We start from the raw sequence: 16,761 nt of genomic DNA, 5'->3' as shown, positions 1-16,761 counted from the left end.
TTTTTTGCGGTACGCGGGCCTCTCACTGTTGTGGCCTCTCCCGTTGCGGAGCAACAGGCTCCGGACGCACAGGCTCAGCGTCCATGGCTCATGGGCCCAGCCGCTCTGCCGGCATGTGGGATCTTCCCAGACCAGGGCTCGAACCCGTGTCCCCTGCATTAGCAGGCAGACTCTCAACCACTGCGCCACCAGGGAAGCCCCCACGGCTACCCTTGAACGCCGTCCTTTCTTCCTTGTCAGACCCCACTTCCTACAGCACCGCCCCTTCTCCTACCCTTATCTGGATGCCCCCTTTCCCCAGACACCCTACCTCTCCACTCCCCCAGTGCCACAGACTTCCTGTTGAGATCTCAGGGACCTCACTGCCATTAAAAAAGGAGGAGCTTGACCTCCTAGTCCAACCTCCCCTGAATGCTCAGGCCAAAATGGGAAGGGCGTCAGACTAAGACCCACAGTCCCTGGGAAGGGGAAGGATAGGGACAGGAGAGAACCCCCCGCTCCCCCTCAATGTGTCTGGTACCCCTGGCACTGGCTGGGAAGCCACAGGGGAAGGAAATGGTTAGGGTGGCTTCTCAGCTGACCCGGGTGCCAGCCTCTGGTCGGGGGATTGGAGGAGACAAACATATACCCAGCTGTCCCAAGAGTCCCTGCCTGGCACCTCTGGCCTCTGCCTCCCACTGACTCTGAGTCTTCCCCTTCCCGGCCTCCCAGATTCACTATGTGCCTTTCCCCTGGACCCACTCAGTTTTGTGGCTCTTCCTCCTAGTGACTGTGCCCTCATTTCTTATCTCATCTAACTCTCCATCTTCCTGTGAGAGAGACAGTTCTTCCCCACCCTCCGGTTCAGGCGCCCCTCATGCTTTGCTACAACATGAGCCCTGTCTCTTTAAGGCATAAACAAAAGAACAGCCTGGGGCTTCCTTGGTGGCACAGTGGTTGAGAGTCCGCCGGGCCTGCCGATGCAGGGGACACGGGTTCGTGCCCCGGTCCGGGAAGATCCCACATGCCGCGGAGCGACTGGGCCCATGAGCCATGGCCGCTGAGCCTGCGCGTCCGGAGCCTGTGCGAGAAGCCACAACAGTGAGAGGCCCGCGTACCGAAAAAAAAAAGAACAGCCTGGGACTTCCCTGGTGGTCAAGACTCCCTGCTTCCAATGGAGCGGGGTGGCACTGGTTTGATCCCTGGTCGGGGAGCTAAGATCCCACATGCATTGCATGGCCAAAAATAAATTAAGTAATTAAAATTTCCCAAAAAATCAAAAAAAAAAAAAAAAGAACAGTCTTGTTTGACCAGCCAGGGAGACACCCTCTCCCCAGCATCCTTCTTGTCACTTAGGTAGCTCAAGCCTTTCCCCCAAAGCCCACAGGCTTCCAGCTCCTTCCTTTCTACCCTCCCAGTCACAGGCTGCTACATACCTAGGAACATGCCCCACCCCCAACACAGATCCGGAGACCCAGTCACATACTTTCTGCAGTGGACTGACCCCCAGCGTGATGATATTTGGAGATGGGGCCTTTGAGAAGAAATTAGGGTTAGATGAGGTCATGAGGGTAGAACCCTCATGATGGGATTAGATCCCTATAAGAAGAGACCCCAGAGAGCTTGTCCGCAGCCCATCTGCAAGCCAGAGAGTTATCACCAGGAACTGAATCAGCTACCGCCTTGATCTTGGATTTCACCTCCTCCAGAACTGTGAGAAATAAATTTCTGTTGCTTAAGCCCCCTAGTCTGTGGTATTTTGCTATGACAGCCCAAGCTGACAAATACACGTTCTCACATGTACACCCACAAAAGATCCCTCTCTTATACACAAGCTTGAGTTCCAGCAGGAACATCGCTTCCTCCAAATTTATGGTCACAAGTCTTCTCCACATATACACAAATACATAGATACAGACATAAACATACATGCGCAGGAACCTTGAGTGCCAGTGTATGCAGACACACACACACACACACACACACACGATCACAGACAGGAGTCCTAGGTGCACAAACTCAGTCACACACAGAACTACAGAGTGCACCCAGAAAGTCATATATGTACCCACACAATCACACTGCACACACACATACACTTGGTTCAAAGGCCACAGGCCCATCTTTACCAGTTGCTTGCACCATGCACAGCTCGGGTGTGAGAGGATGCACTTTTGACAGGAGGGAGCTGGCTGGCAGGACCCTGGTAGGGACAGCCCAGGATCCCCCCATTCGGTGGTCTCCTGTGGGGATGAGATCTTGATGTCCGGTTCACTTTCACCTCTGCTCAGGGCCAGCAGGAAAACAAGGACCATTGACAAAGCCACCATGGTCTGTAATAGGATATAAAGGGGGACGTGTGGGTCCTCAGCGAGGGCCCCCAAGCTCTCAGCCCTCTAAACCTAGCCTGTGGTTGTCCCTCTCAAAACTCTACCCCAACTCTTTATCTGTCCCCATAGTTTCACTTCCCTCTGTGGATTCAGCAGTTTCTTCAAAATGGCAGGAAGGGGCAGATCCCAGGCTAGGGTACGAGCCTTGGAAAAGACCCAACCCTTCCGCGTGCAGACTTCATGAGGCCAGAGTGGGCAAAATAGCCTAACTAAGTAAGAGTCTGGAGAGTGGACCTGGAGGCACTAAGGTCTGCACGCAGGTCTATTCACCAAGATTCCAAGCCATAGTGGAAAGAGAACCAAACAGGAAACAGACCAGGTCTGGTCCTGCCTCAGTCACTCACTGGCTGGTGTCAAGTCAGATTTTCTCTCTGAGCCTTAGTTTCCACAACCGTAAAGTAAGGGAGTTGAAAAAATAATCTGGCAGCCCTTCTAGCTTTCATAACCTTGGATTCTAAAGGAAGAGGGTCAGGGGCTCTAAATAAGGGGGAAAAGTCAGGGATTAGGAATGAGAGGAAATGAAGCTGGAGCAGATGAGGGAGTATGTGCAAGAGGCAGGGAAAGTCAGCTGTAATTAACTGACATGGTAGCAAGAGGAATAAAGATTAGACCATAAGAAGAACTGTCTAAAGGTCTGGGATAATGGAGGAAGGAAGGCCAGGTTTGATAAAAATTTCTCTTTCCTGTACATTGCACAAAGGGGATCTAGATTAAAAATTTGAATAGGCAATTTATTACCATGCTTCAAAAATCAAAAAGTTAAATCCCAATGGCCGTTTTTATAGAAATGGAAAAGCTGATCCTAAAATTCACATGGAATTGCATGAATAGCCAAAACAATCTTGAAAAAGAACAAAGTTGGAGGACTCACACTTCTCACTTTCAAAACTTACTACAAAGCCGCAATAATCAAGACAGTGTGGTGTTGGCATAAGGATAGGCAAATAGATCAATGGAATAGAACTGAGAGTTCAGAAATAAATCCATCCCTTATGGTCAGTTGATTTTCAACAAAGATGCCAAACCATTCAATACAGAAAGAATAGTCTTCAACAAATGGTACTGGGTTGACTGGATATCCACATGTAAGAGAATGAAGTTGGACTCCTACCTCACAACATATACAAAAATTAACTGAAAATGGACCAAAGACCTAAGTATAAGTTCTTAAAACTATGAAACTCTTAGAAAAAAATATAGGGATAAATCATCATGATTTTGGACTTGACGATGGATTCTTAGCTATGACATCAAAAGCACAAGCAACGAAGGAAAAAATAGATAAATTGGACTTCATCAAAATTTAAAACTTTTATGCATTAAAGGACACTATCAAGAGAGTGATAAGACAGGCCACAGGATGGGAGAAGATATTTTCAAATCACATATCTGTTAAGTGTCCAGAATATATTAACTCTAAGAACAACAAAGAGAAAAACAACCCAGTTTTAAAATGTGCAAAGGACTTCGATGTTTCTTTAAAGAAGATAGATAAGTGACTAACAACAGATAAAAAGACGCTTAAAACGATTAGTCATCAGGGGAATGCAAATCAAAACCACGAGATACCACTTCACACCCACTAGAAAGGCTGTAATAAAAAAAATAGAAAATAAGTGTTGAGGACGTGGAGAAAATGGAGCCTTCATACGTTATTGGTGGGAATGTAAAACGGTACAACAACTGTGGAAGACAGTTTGGTGATTAAACACCAGAATCACCCTAGCACTTGACAACTCCACCCCTAAGGATATCCCTAAAAGAACTGAAAACGGGTGTTTAAACAAACACAAACTTGTGCAATACTGTTCATTGCAGTACCATTTACAGTAGCTAAAAGGTAGAAACAACCCAAATGCCCATCACCTGATGAATGGATGAATAAAATGTGCTATATCCATACAGTGAAATATTATTTGGCCATAAAAAGGAATGAAGGACTGATACATGCTACAACGTTGATGAACCTTGAAAACATTATGTTAAGTGAACAAAGCCAGTCATGAACAACCACATATTGTACAACTCCATTGATATGAAATAGCCCGCCTAGACAACTCCATAGAGACAGAAGGTAGCCTAGTGGTCGCCAGGGGTTGGGGAGGAGGGGCGGATGGGGAGTGACTGCTTAATGGGCAGTTTCCTTTTGGAGTGAAGAAAAAGTTCTGGAACTAGATAGCGGTTACGGTTGCACAACACTGTGAATGTACTTAATGCCCCTGAATTGTACACTTAAAATGGTTAAAATTATAAATTTGATGTGTATTTTACCACAATTTAAAAAACCAAAAAGTTAAGATGATAGAAATCTCCCACCCCTATCCCCCATCCACCCCAGTTTCCACACTTAACTTCAAATAAATAACCATCATTTATTATTATCTTTTGTTGCCTATAATCTTTCTAGAGACTTTTAGTGTATATACAGACTAACATGAACACATATATACTCTTCAAATGATAGAATCAGACAACAGAATTCAACAAATGCTAGAATACTTTATACCCAGTTTTGCATCTTACTTGGTTGGACTAGTTTTCTTGGAGTTCCTGCAACCCAAGAAAATGAAGAACTCCCTTGTTCATTTTTACAGCTATATAGATTTCCATCGCATGGATATGTCATGTTGTATTTAGTCTCTTGTAATGGGAGTTTATGTTGTTTCTAATTATTCACTATTATAAACAACGCTGCAGTGAAAATTCATGGATTTATCATTTCACGTGTGCATGTTGTAGGATAAACCCCTGGAAGAGGATTTGTAGGGTTAATAAATAGGTATCATTTGTAATGCTGGTGAGTAGTGCCAACATAACTGACATGAGCTCCTGAAGGGCTGTGCCCGTTCACGTCCCCATCAACAGTGCGTTTGAAAGGCCAGCTAACTCCTTGTCGGGAAGCATCTGCATCCTTCCCAGCCTGGGCCCAGACTTGGTACCAGATGATCTGCACGGGGCTGTGGCGAAGGGGTGTGGTGCCAAGTTGCTGACCTCCCCCGTCTTGCTCCCCACCACCTGTGACCTCAGGCGTAGTAGAAATATATTTAACAGAGCCTCCACCCTCCTGTGAGAGGCTAGCCCAGGGCTCAGCCTCAGCGTAACCTCAGCGTAACCTCAGCCTTGTTGGCTCTGCACGCCTGTGGTCGGCGAGGCTGGGGATGCTGCAGCACGGAGCCCAGCTTTGACTCATCTCTCACAGGTGGGGCTCCGGGCCACACTGTCCCCCAGGATAAGAAAGTCCCAGAGAGTTCAAAGGAGTCACTCATCTCCCCTAAAGGGGGCCCTTGGACTCCCCTCCCCAACCCCCTTCTCCCCTCCTCAGGATACGTGACCTGCCACCTGCTTCTCTTAATCTGTCTCTCCCTTTCTCTGTCTCCCCTTCCTAGTCAGAGATCTGATTCCATCTTGCAGCTACTTTTCTCTTCTCTACTTCTTCACAGTTCTTTGTTTTACTTCCTTTCCCACTCTGATCCTAACCGTAGAATGGCAGAATCTTCTATCTCAACCCCCTCTTTTTGCAGATGGAAACCTGAATCCCAGAGTGGTGAGTGACTTGCCCAAGGTCCCCCAGCGAACTACAGCAGAGCAGGGACTGACACAGGCCAGGCCTCCCGCTTTGTTTGCTGCTTTCCTCCCCTCCAACCCGGGCACCATCTTCATGGAAAGTTGTGCCTTCTCCCCGCCAGCCCCAATGGGCTCTATCTGATCCCCCTTCTCTTTCCTTCTGGGCTTCCTGTATCTTCGCTTCTCTCCCTCTGGGGTTATCCATTCTCCTGGACTTAATTCTGACTCCAATACGTACCCCACTGCCCCCTGAGCAGCTGAGAAAGAGAGCACCTCCCCAACCCATCCAGATCTCCCAAGTCAGGAGGGACCCTCTGCTGCCCACTCAGAGTCACAAGGAGGGGACAGAACTGAGCCGCTGAGCCACAGTCTTCCAGGAGTGTGGGATCCGTGGCCAAGGTACCAAGCGGGAGGAGGCCCGAGCCGAGCACGAGGCATCAGGCAGCAGGGATGGCAGCTGGGGAGTAATATTGGGAGAACCTTACCTCGTCATAATCCGTAACACATAGCTGGCAAGCAAATGATAGCACTCGTGCATCCCCTACCTCCTTTTTCTCTCTCCAGTCCCACTCTTGGGAAACCAACACAAGAGGGATGGGTGGGGGGAGGGAGGGCTTGTGAGACTGGAGGAGGAAACAGGAACAGGAGATCTTGGGAATGCAGAGAAGTCTTCAGAGCCTTTCTCAAGACTCAGCTGAACCCTGGGTGTCTTCAGGTCAGAGCCCTCTTCCCAGGAGGTTAGGACCAGGTGGGGCCTGGGCGGGTAGGAGAGGAGGCAGGAGAGCTGCTGCCCTGGTACTCACAGGTGCGTGCGGAGCAGCCCTTCCTCCCTCCGGTGGTAGCAGCAGCCTTTGTGTACTGATCTGGGAGGCTGCAGAGGAGGAAGTGACACGCCCCAGGGTGGGGGAGACTTGGGGCTGGTGGGGGTGACTGACCTAGGAGAAGGTGGAGCAGATAAGGGTGAAATTGGGCCAAGGGAGTTGGTGATGCAGGGATCTGGACGGAGGAAGCAAGGAAGCTCATCTGTTGAGCACCCATTATGTACTGGATGTATCATAATGTTACAATTCATTCTCACAGCAGCAACCTCATGACATAGGTGTTAACCTCCCTCCAGCCCCCTAATTTTACAGATATAGAGGCTTAGAAGTACAAAGTATTTTGCCCGAGGTCACATAGTTAGCAACTAGATGGTCTGGATTTAAATCCAGGTCTGCCTGCCTCCCAGATTGATGTTCTATTTTCTCATATAGGAACATGACAGGAAGGAAGAAATATGGAGGCAATAAGTACTGTCGGAGGGGGAAATTAGTGACTATTGTTCATTCTGAAAACCTGGTGCCCACTGTCTTACAGTGTGTGCTTAATTAACTACACGGGCTCTGGAGCCAAAGTGCCCAAGTTCAAATCCTAGCTCTATCACTTACTGGTAGTGGGACCCTAGGTAAATTACTTACCCTTCCTGTGGCTGTTTTCTCATCTGTCAAGTGGAACTCATAGCATTATTGTGAGAATTAAGTGAGATTATTCGTATCAGTTGCTTAGAGGAGAACATGGCGCTTACTAAGGGCTCGATAAGAGAGAGAATCGGTGGATGAGAAGTAATGGGGGTGGGAGGCTTTGAAAAATTCAAGGACCAGGCAGCTGGGAAGTTGGAGAGACAGGCACAGGGCCAGGCTCAGAGAATGAAGTTGGGGGGCCAAGGAGCCAAATGGTGCCGGGGCCCGGGGCGTGGGTGGAGGAGGCGAACTGCGCAAAGCTGAGCACGGGCATGGCAGCTGGAGCCAGGCAAGGACGAGGCTGCAGGGAAAAGAGGCTGAGGCCCACACTTGACCACAGGGAGTTTTGAGAAGGAACTGGATGTGACGTCTGTTCACAGGTCTGTCTCCTCCACCGGCAAGGGACTGACGGAGGCCGCAGGGTCCGTCTCCTAGCAGGTGTTCAGTGAACATCTGATGCGTCGTAGGACGAGCAACTAGGGAGAAGGGCGTCCTCCTCTGGGTGGGCTCCAGCCACTGGCTCAGACCTCTTGCCCTTCCCCCACAACCAGGGTTGCCATGGCAATGACCCCTCCTTCCCCACAGGCCCTGTGGTTTCCTCTAGAGTTTCTTTCACTTTCTTCTTCTGCTTCCCCCCTCTCCTCTCCTCCACCACTCCCACATCCTCAACTTCTCTCTCCCACATGCACCGGTGGGGGGTCATCGGTGAAGACAGCCAGGCGCAGGTAGGCAAGGCACTGTCCCAGGGGAAGAAGGTGGGTGGGGGTGGGTGTTAATGGGGAGTCACAGGGGGCAGGGGAAGAGTCCAGGGGCGCAGTGGCAGAGGCCAAAGTCAATGGGGCTGAGGTTGGGGTGTTGCAGAGGTTAAGGCATGCAGGGGCAGGGAGAGGTATTAGGACAGAAGGTAACCGTGGGGTCGTGGAGGGCAAGCAGGGTCACAGGGAGAAGGGTGGGGGCAGAAGGAGTGACTCAGAAGGTGATAGTGGGGTCACAGTGTAGGCGGCTTATGGGGTGAGGGGCTGGCATAAAGCAGAAACACTGTAACTTAGATGTACACCGTGGTCCTTTTCTTCTGGGGCCAGGGACCCTCATGACAAGCAATTGAAACTGCATCAGCCTCCTCCCCAGAGAAGGGCAGATGTGCATGTATACAGAACTTGGGGTGGGGATAGCCTAAAGACCTCTGAGGCCCAGGACCTTACTAGAGGTTCACAGAGTCCAATCAAAGCTCCAACACCTGGTGATCACGGAGGCCCAGACACTCAGGACAGGGCCCTGTGGACTCCCTTCCCGCCACCTTCCCACCACAGCCAACCAGATACATTTCATCCTATTTCTTTAGTTCCCCTAAGAAGGCTGCAAAATCCACCCTCCCCACCCAGTCCCTCTGCAGATCAGCTCGTTGCTTCCCCCCTAGAGGGAGCCACATCCCATGAGTTTCCGTCACTTTATTTGCAAAAATAGAAAACTCAGCAATATGCGACACAGCGGGGTGGAGGGGAGATGTAAACAGGGGAGGGGACAGCACCCTGACCCCCCCAGAGAAAAAGGGGAGCCAGTGGAAATCTTATTCGGCAGCTAAATACAAACTGGGGATTGGAGGAAGAAGGGAGGGGTCACAGGGGCCCTGGGCTCCCCCTCCCAAGACCCCTGGAGGAAGGGGTCAATTCCAGGGTGTAAACAAAAGCTAATAAATAAATAGAGGCTTCCTCTGGGTCAGGGTGGGATCAGCTAAGCAGTGCCCACCCCCCTCCCTGGGCCAAGCTGCTCTGGGGGTCACGGGGGAAGGCACCAGGGGGAGAGGGATCCCCTGGCCCCTCTGTAGTGTAGGAGGGTTCCTGCCCCATGGCTGAGATGGGGGGCAGGGGGAGCCCAAGGCACATGACAGGACTGGGGGAGGGGCTTGTAACTGAGGGCATAAGGTAAACTCTGGGCCCAAGCAAAGAGGTGCAGAATGGACCTGCCTCTGTCCCTTTCACCCTCTGGCCCCCCAGAGAAATGCAGGGCCCGACCTGCCCCACCCTGACCTGGCACGAGGACGGGGGCACAGCAGGCAGCGTGCACCCAGCAGGTGCCTTATGCAGCATTAGGCACCAGGACTGGGGCAAGAGGGTGGGCTCAGCCCTCCCCCTACCCCCCCCCTTTGGTCTCTAGTGTTCCTATTTGCTCCCAGAGGCCTAAGCACCCGGCAGAGGAAGGGGCTGTGGAATGGCGGGGTCTTCCTCCTGCCCTGGGGAGCCTGGGACCCTGGTGTCTGAGGGGCAGTGCTGAGATTTTAGAGTCCAAACTCAGGCTCACCCCTCTGCCCTCTCTCCTGGAGGGAACAGGGCAGGCTCCCAAGACTGGAGAGGGAGCCGGTTAGAGCAGGAAGGGGATGAACACGGAGGCACCCCTGGAAACTTTGGCAAAAACAAGGAGCTCAGTGGAAGGGGTGGGGAGAGGGCAGAGCAGGTCCTCCCTCAGTCACTGGCGGTGTCTGGGAGACGGTCAGTCTGCTGCCTGGAGCCCCCAACCCCTGAGACAGGGGAAGTCAGGGGCCCTGGTCAGGGTGGGGGCTGCAGCCCCCTCTGCCCTGGCCCCCAGGAACCTCATCCTCGCTGGAGGCCTTGGGGTGGGGGCCAGGCTGCGAGGAGTCGTCCTCAAACATTTCGGGGTTCTCCAGCATCTCTCGGATCAGGGGAGGCATCGGGCCCGGAATCTCCATCTTCAGGGTAATGGCCCTTTCCGCTCCTGCAATGGAGGGACAAGGAGGTTCGGGGGGGCTGAGGTACAGCCCCTAAGGCTGACACCTTAACCTTGCTGGACTGCCCTCTAACTCCCCTCTGGGGGCTCCCAGCACAGGCCTGCCACCTCTGTCACCCTCTCCCTATTCTAGGGTTCCCGGGGACTGCTCCTCTGCCTGGAGCCTCTGCCTGTCTTCTCTGCCAAGCCTGTTGCCCATCTGTCCCATCCTTTCAGGCTGTCTCCTCAAAAATCACGTGGTGCCCAATTCCAGCCCCACTCCCTGGACCCTGGACCCCCGCCCCCAATGTCCATAGCTTGCCAGTCGTTCCTAGGGCTGTTCTTTTTTTTTTTTAAGGGCTGTTCTTAATAACATTTATAATTAGAACTAATATTTATCAAACACCATCTGCCAGGCATCCTCCTAAACCAGTGTTGTCCACTAGAACTTTCTGTGATGAAGGAAACACCTCCTCTGTCCAGCGCAGGAGTACCTGGCTACACAGTGTTACTGAGCGCTGGAAACGTGGCTACTGCAACGGAGGAGCTGAATTTGTAACTCAGTGCAGTTCTAAGCCCGTTGTGTGTTAACTCGTTTCATCCTCACAAAACTGAGGAGGTAGCTGTAAGTCTAGCCCAGTTCACAAGCAGAAAAACAGTAAAAGAAAAGCACTTGCCCAAGTGTCCCCACTAGCGTGTGGCTGAGCTAGGATGCTGGCGCAGGCTGCCTGGTTCTCACCCACTCTGTTCTTGTCTCTGCCTGACCCAGGAGACCAGCAGCTCCGGGAAGAGAGAGGGGAGGCTCGCTCCCGACTAACCCTTGGTGCTGATGCCCCGGAGGTCAGTGATCTTCATGAGCATCCTCGGGAACATGTAGGGCTGGCTGGGCCGTCGCCGCCGGGCATAGAGCCTCAGGGCTTCCAGCAGCGGCTCCTGAAGCTTGTCCACTTTCTCAGGCTCCTCCAGGTCCATGCGGTCTGGGGGGACAAGCACAGGGGAGTGAGAGAGGAAGAGATGGGGAAGACAGTGACAAGTGGCCCTGCCCTACGGCCCTCCAGGCCCCAAACTTTGACCATGAGCCCCACCCAGGACATCTCCCCTGTTCCAATCCCTTCCCCGCCTCTGGCAAGAGGTTTTCTCTGGTAAATCACTCCTGCCCAGACCTCTATGTCAGCACTGGTATCGGGGGTCTCCTCAGCTCCCCCTGGCTCTTCCCCTCTTCTTGTCCTTTGTTGCAGGCTGCCGGGGAGTCTGTACTGGAGCTGAGGAGTCTGTGGATGGGACCAAGGTCTCCCTCCAGGTGGGAGATCAATCGGGTGTAGGGTGTGGTGGGAAAGCAGTCCGAGCAAACGCCAGGGGGCGCCCCCGCACCTCCGCAGATGAGGCAGATGGCACTGAGCAGCCCTGTCTCTGTATCATCCATCTCCAGTGGCAGGAGCTGCCCAGCAAAGGCAAAGACGAGGTCTGTGAGGGGCCCGAAGCCAGCATTGTGCATCTGGGTCCGGTTCAGGGTCAGCCCGTCAGAGAAGGTCATGGTGTCCTGCTCGGGGGTGTACCTTGTGCAGATCCGCAGCATCTGGAGGTAGGCAGGGGGCAGGGTTAGTGCTGTCTCTGGGAAGGAGCGCTATGGGGGTGGGGAAAAGAGGGAATGAGGTGCAGGTGGAAAGTGAGGAGGTTAGGTCCTGAAGGAGGGCCACGTGAAGCTGGCAGGGGGAGCGAGGCAGAGAGATGGAGGGTCTGAAGTTGGGGGAGGGAAGAGAAGTCAGAAGGAGGCAGGGCACCCAGAAGTCTAGGGTCAGATCTCAGGGGCAGAGATTAAGACAAAAAGAGCTTGGGTTTCGAGGAGATCTGGGGAGTCCCAGATTGGAGGGGGGAAGAGAGATAACGAAATCTCTGTGTGGACCAGCTCCTTGGTCTCATATGAGGGTCAGGCTGTGGCAGAAGACAGGCCACGGGTCTTAACTTACTAGGATGTCCAGGCAGGCAGCCTTGAGCAGAGTGATCTGGTCAGCAATGCTGAGCCCTGTAAAGCCGGGCAGCCGTTTGGCAAACTCCACAATCTTGATGATGCACTTGGTGGCTAGCTCGCTGAACTTATCCCACAGTCCCAGATCCAGCTGCACCCGGTGGTCTGCACTGGAGTTCTGCAGGAAGGTCCGGTTAGAACACAAACGAAGGCCTATCCTGGGCGCTGTCTTCTTTCTGCCAATACCCCAGGCTCTCCCTTCTGCATTCGGATGCCCTCCTTGTTTGTCAGCACCGGACCATGGCCTCCAACACAACCCCTACCCGTTCTCCAAAGTCAATGGTCCCCTGCCCTCACTGGGGCCCTGCCCACTCCTCACCGTGGTGTATTTGCCCAGCTGGCAGAGCGAGGGGAAGGTCTCCTGATGGGCTTTGCTGACCTTGGTGATGAGCTCTTCTAACTGGGGGCTCAGCTCATAGCTGTCAAGTGACCCTTCTTCCTTCACCTCTTTCTTCTTCTTGTTCCGATCATTCCGCACAGCTGGGGGGTGGAGGCGCAAGGAGAGGATCAAGACCCTCAGAACCTCCCTCTGGGTATCCCCTCTTACCCTAACTTAATGTGCTCCAGAGCATCCCTTCCCTGGGACCCTGGGCGGGGCCTCAGTTTCCCTGTCTCCTACACCAGCTCCCATTCCCAGGCTGGCTCTCCCCAGCCCCACCCAGGGCCTGCAGGCCCTGCTCCCTCCCCAGGCCCTTCGGCTCCATCCTGCCCTTCCTGTCACCCTGCAGGAGCTGGGGAGGGGGGGCAGGATATGCAGGCAGCAGGATATCCACTTATAGCCTTGGCAGCACAATGGTGCAGGGGAGGGGGGGCACCCCAGATCCACCTCAGGCTCAGTCCTGGGAGCAGGGGAGGGGACTGGCAAGCCCCCCTAACTTCCCTATGAAACAGGGAATGTGCACCGGTAACCCCCATTCACTCATTCAGAGGAAGGGTTAAGCTCTGAGAAGGGAGAATGGGAAGGGGTGGGGTCTCCTGGGTGAATGGAGCTAATCAAATAGCACTGGCCAGGGAGGAGGCACAGCACTCCAGGGCGGCTGGAGGCTGGACTTGCAGAGGTCAGGAAAGTGGGGGTGGCCAGTGGGAAGACGGTGGCAACCACAGGCTAGGACAGGAGCACTCCTGCCCAGGCAGGCCTAAGGGCCTACCTTCCTTGGACATGCCGACTTCAAAGCACTTCTGTAGCCGGCAGTACTGGCAACGATTCCGGGTCACCTTGTTGATGATACAGTTTTTGTCGCGGTGACATGTGTACACCATGTTCTTCTGGATGCTGCGGCGGAAGAAGCCCTGGAGTTGGGGGTAAGGGAGGAGGATCAGTGAAGCAGGATGTTGGGAGTACCAGCCTCTCACAGGCCTTGCAGGCCTGAGCCAATCTATTAACCGCCTCTGTGCAAAGCAGCCAGTCCCTCCCACCTCAGAGGGATACCCACCCACACACAGTGAGTCTCTGATCTCACGCAGGTAACTGGATGCCCAGTGCGCCCGCCTCCAGCACGTACACACCTTGCAGCCTTCACAAGAGCTGACCCCGTAGTGGTAGCCAGAGGACTTGTCATTGCACACGAAGCACGGCTTGTAGACCCGGGGAGGTGGAGGGGGTGAGGGCGAGCTGGGCACCATCTCCTCTGAGCTAGTGCTCTGCGTCTCCACCGCTGTGGGGAAGCAGTGATGTGAGGGTCAGGGAAGAAGGACCCCTCAGATCTCTAGGCTTCCTCATCAGATACACACTGCCCCCCCCCCCATTCCCACTCCTTCCTCTGGCTCAGCGGTGACAACACCATCGCCACCACAGTGATTTAAAGTCCCAACAACCCATATGCAGCCCCATAGTAAACACGTCCAGAAACCCCTAAACAACCACTACGACCTCCCAGTCTGGCCCTCTCCCCCTACAATAATGTCCTACGGGACACTGCTCAATTCTCCAAATTCTAGGTCGAGGCCATCCCAGAAGTTAAATTCTCTGGGCCTCAGTTTCCCCAGCTACAAAGTAGGTGTGTTATGGCCCGTGGCTCTTAACTCTCTAGTCACTCCCTCTCACATCGGGTCCCTGCTGGGTAGTCTCCCTCCTACCCTTCTCCTCCTCACGAGGCCATAGATCTGGGTGTGAGGAGGCCAATTCCAGACCACCTGTGGCTAGCACCTGGCTAAATGGCCGGGAGGTTCAGGAGGCAGAACAGAACCTCGTTTTCTCTCAGGCAGTACAGGGTAGACAATCCTTGAGCTTCTCCCCCTCATATCACCCCCCAAACAATCGCCAGTGTCCTTTTCCCCAGAAACCACGGAGACGGTGGAGGAAATGGGACACAGGTATTGGGAAGGTAGGTTAGGGCATATGCAACAGCCTTATTTTACACCCAAAGAAACTGAGGCCAAGAGAGAGAAGCGACCAGCCCAGTGCCACACTGCCAGTTATGGTGGAGCCAAGGCTCTCAGGTCTTCTAACTAGATCTACGTGACCTGGCCAGGAGTTAGAGAAGTTGGGAAAGGAAGACAGGTATTTGCTCAGATTCTCAGGTCTAGAAGCTGCTGGGGGTGTAGCAAAGCAGAGAAGTCAGGCGACAGTGGGTAAACAGGGCTGATGGGGGAGGGGAGCCATCTCTGGACCCTCTCTGAGCCGTGTCTTCACTCCTAAACTTCCCCTGCAAATACCCAAACACAGCTCAAAAGAGATCTCCGCCCATGCCACGCACAGTGTGGGAGGGAGGACGCCCTCTGTTTGGGAGGCTGCTGAGTAAACCTCTTTTGGGTGTGTGGCTGATCTTCAGAGGCTTGAAAAAAATCTATAAATTATTCAACCTGTAGGACCAGTTGCCCAAACCTGGAGGGCCTAAGTTAATGCAAGAAAACCCTAAGACCCTCCCTAAGGAGTGTCCCTTGCTTGCACCCACCTCATGAACACCTTCTTCCTTCTAACCTGCTGTAGCCCACCTGGTCAGAAGTCCACCCAGGCCACCAGAAGGACAGAAGGAAGGCCCGGACGCAGGGGTTCCAGGCTAGCTCCACCCTCCCCACAGGAGGAAAGCCCTCCCCACCCCCCGGCACACACAGACACTCAATTAGCATAAGAATCCAGCTGGAGTGAGATTCCCCAATGAAAAAGGAGAGAGGAGGGGAGGAAAGGAGGGTGCCTGGAGTCTATTCAGGACCTGGTGGGAAATCCGGGGTCGGGACGGGGGGGAGGCGGTTGGTGCTGAGAGATGGGGGGGCGGGCTGGAATGCCTTTCAGGATGGTCCCAGTGTCCTCTGAGGGCACATGTGCTGCCCACAGGCCAGTGCGTGGGGTGGTGCTCACTTGGCGCTGACGCCCTCCCTGCCCGCAGAGCGCTGCCTCATTTCCTCTCTTGCAAAAGGGCCTGGGTGTGGTCAGACTGGCATGGGCCACTGCCAGCCAATTATTATGAGACTGGGGGTGGCAGGGAGACAGGCCCAGGGGCAGCTTTTCTCATATGCGTGGTACTGTCACCCCTTCTCGGAACCCCTCTGGCACACTCCCGTCCCTGAACCCTAAAGCGCAGCCCAGTAGCTCTGGTCAGTCTGGGAGCAAAGGGCACAGGAAAGCTAATCGTTGTCACTCCACTGAGATTCCCTTCTCAGCCCTGGGCAGAAATCCCAGCACCAGGGGGATGCTGCTCCTGGCTAAGCAGGGGCCCCTGCAGGGGAGGAGGGGGGTGGCTCTGGGGTTTTCTCCTTTTAAAGCCCAAATTGCTGAAATTGAGGAAATTCCTGGCCAGGCTGTGCGGAGCTTCAAACAAACTCTTTATAACCGGCTGTAAACACTCCCAGCTGCGAGGCCCAGGGCCGAGAAGCCTGGACTCACAATCTGACACACACCTCCTTGGAGACACTCTCACACGTCAACAACACACTGGGTATAAAAGCAGGCATTTTACCAATGGGCTCCTATACCCCAACGGGACCCTGGCACAAAAGAACACCCAGGCAGGCGGGCACAGAGGCACACTCACTCCAGCCACACCGTGGAGCTGGATGCACAAGTCATAAGGTGGACACACAACACCCCGCGCTCGCTTCACAGTTGCAAGCGAGAAGCTCTGCCCCCAAACACCCACGGCCTGCCAACACAGCACCAGGACACCGACGCTGCCAAATACAAACACACCAAAGGACCTCTTTCCTTCCCTGGATTAGACACACAGGTCTAAGCTACTTTCTCTCTGAAAGTGTGTGGAGCAGGCCTGAGGCCCACCAAGACCCTAGAGACCAAAACTGTTGGTCCAAACTGAAATGCAAAAACATACTGCCAGCCAAGTCCCACAGGCTTCCCTGGGCCTGAAAAAATGGGGTTCCTGCCCAGCCCCCCAAAAAACCCTTCCTGGGAGATTCTCTCCATCTCAGCACCCCTCCCAACATACCCCACGTCCCCATTCTATTGGGCCATGAGAGAAGGTTAAGAATTCACAAGGATTTGGTGCAAGGCAATAGTTCACACTTTCCCCGCCCTTTAAATGCTACGCTTTTCATTCTTGCCCCACCCCACCTCACGGTACTGTTTGCCACCTCCCTCTTCCAGTCTCCCAGTTGCTAAATCTGAGCAGCTCTGCCCTGCAACCAAACT

At 53.4% G+C, this 16,761-nt stretch overlaps 2 protein-coding genes and 1 long non-coding RNA gene across 10 annotated transcripts in view; 1 reads left to right on the top strand and 2 right to left on the bottom strand.

The window, feature by feature from the left end:
- The window catches only part of ITGB7 (integrin subunit beta 7), a 15,780-nt gene extending 8,967 nt beyond the window's left edge, over positions 1 to 6,813 (bottom strand). The window contains exons 1-2 of one of the 2 annotated variants that reach the window (XM_024736654.1): positions 6,737 to 6,813; positions 2,109 to 2,312 (exon numbers count right to left, since the gene is read on the bottom strand). In XM_024736654.1, the coding sequence (XP_024592422.1) occupies positions 2,109 to 2,309 (201 nt within the window). In that variant the 5' untranslated portion in view covers positions 2,310 to 2,312; positions 6,737 to 6,813. The other variant, XM_024736656.1, reaches the window with a different exon arrangement.
- Positions 6,814 to 7,821: 1,008 nt separating this feature from the next.
- The window catches only part of LOC112394107 (uncharacterized), a 32,546-nt gene continuing 23,606 nt past the window's right edge, over positions 7,822 to 16,761 (top strand). For 2 of the 6 annotated variants that reach the window (XR_003002095.1, XR_003002093.1), the window contains exons 1-4: positions 7,829 to 8,157; positions 10,923 to 10,993; positions 11,392 to 11,453; positions 11,583 to 11,735. This is a non-coding gene — a long non-coding RNA (uncharacterized LOC112394107). Of the gene's footprint in view, positions 8,158 to 10,922; positions 10,994 to 11,391; positions 11,454 to 11,582; positions 11,736 to 16,761 lie in introns of all 6 variants that reach the window. The other 4 variants (XR_003002092.1, XR_003002091.1, XR_003002094.1 and 1 more) reach the window with 3 other exon arrangements.
- The window catches only part of RARG (retinoic acid receptor gamma), a 16,054-nt gene continuing 8,145 nt past the window's right edge, over positions 8,853 to 16,761 (bottom strand). Inside the window, exons 2-8 of one of the 2 annotated variants that reach the window (XM_024736658.1) lie at positions 13,686 to 13,834; positions 13,328 to 13,469; positions 12,499 to 12,659; positions 12,121 to 12,297; positions 11,525 to 11,729; positions 10,972 to 11,130; positions 8,853 to 10,162 (exon numbers count right to left, since the gene is read on the bottom strand). In XM_024736658.1, coding sequence (XP_024592426.1) covers positions 9,963 to 10,162; positions 10,972 to 11,130; positions 11,525 to 11,729; positions 12,121 to 12,297; positions 12,499 to 12,659; positions 13,328 to 13,469; positions 13,686 to 13,834 — 1,193 coding nt within the window. In that variant the 3' untranslated portion in view covers positions 8,853 to 9,962. The remainder of the gene's footprint in view (positions 10,163 to 10,971; positions 11,131 to 11,524; positions 11,730 to 12,120; positions 12,298 to 12,498; positions 12,660 to 13,327; positions 13,470 to 13,685; positions 13,835 to 16,761) is intronic. The other variant, XM_024736657.1, reaches the window with a different exon arrangement.

The sequence above is a fragment of the Neophocaena asiaeorientalis genome, unplaced genomic scaffold (assembly GCF_003031525.2).
Source record: "Neophocaena asiaeorientalis asiaeorientalis breed wild unplaced genomic scaffold, Neophocaena_asiaeorientalis_V1.1 scaffold134, whole genome shotgun sequence".
In the NCBI taxonomy this organism is placed as follows: domain Eukaryota; kingdom Metazoa; phylum Chordata; class Mammalia; order Artiodactyla; family Phocoenidae; genus Neophocaena; species Neophocaena asiaeorientalis.
This window is presented reverse-complemented; position numbering and strand designations above follow the sequence as displayed.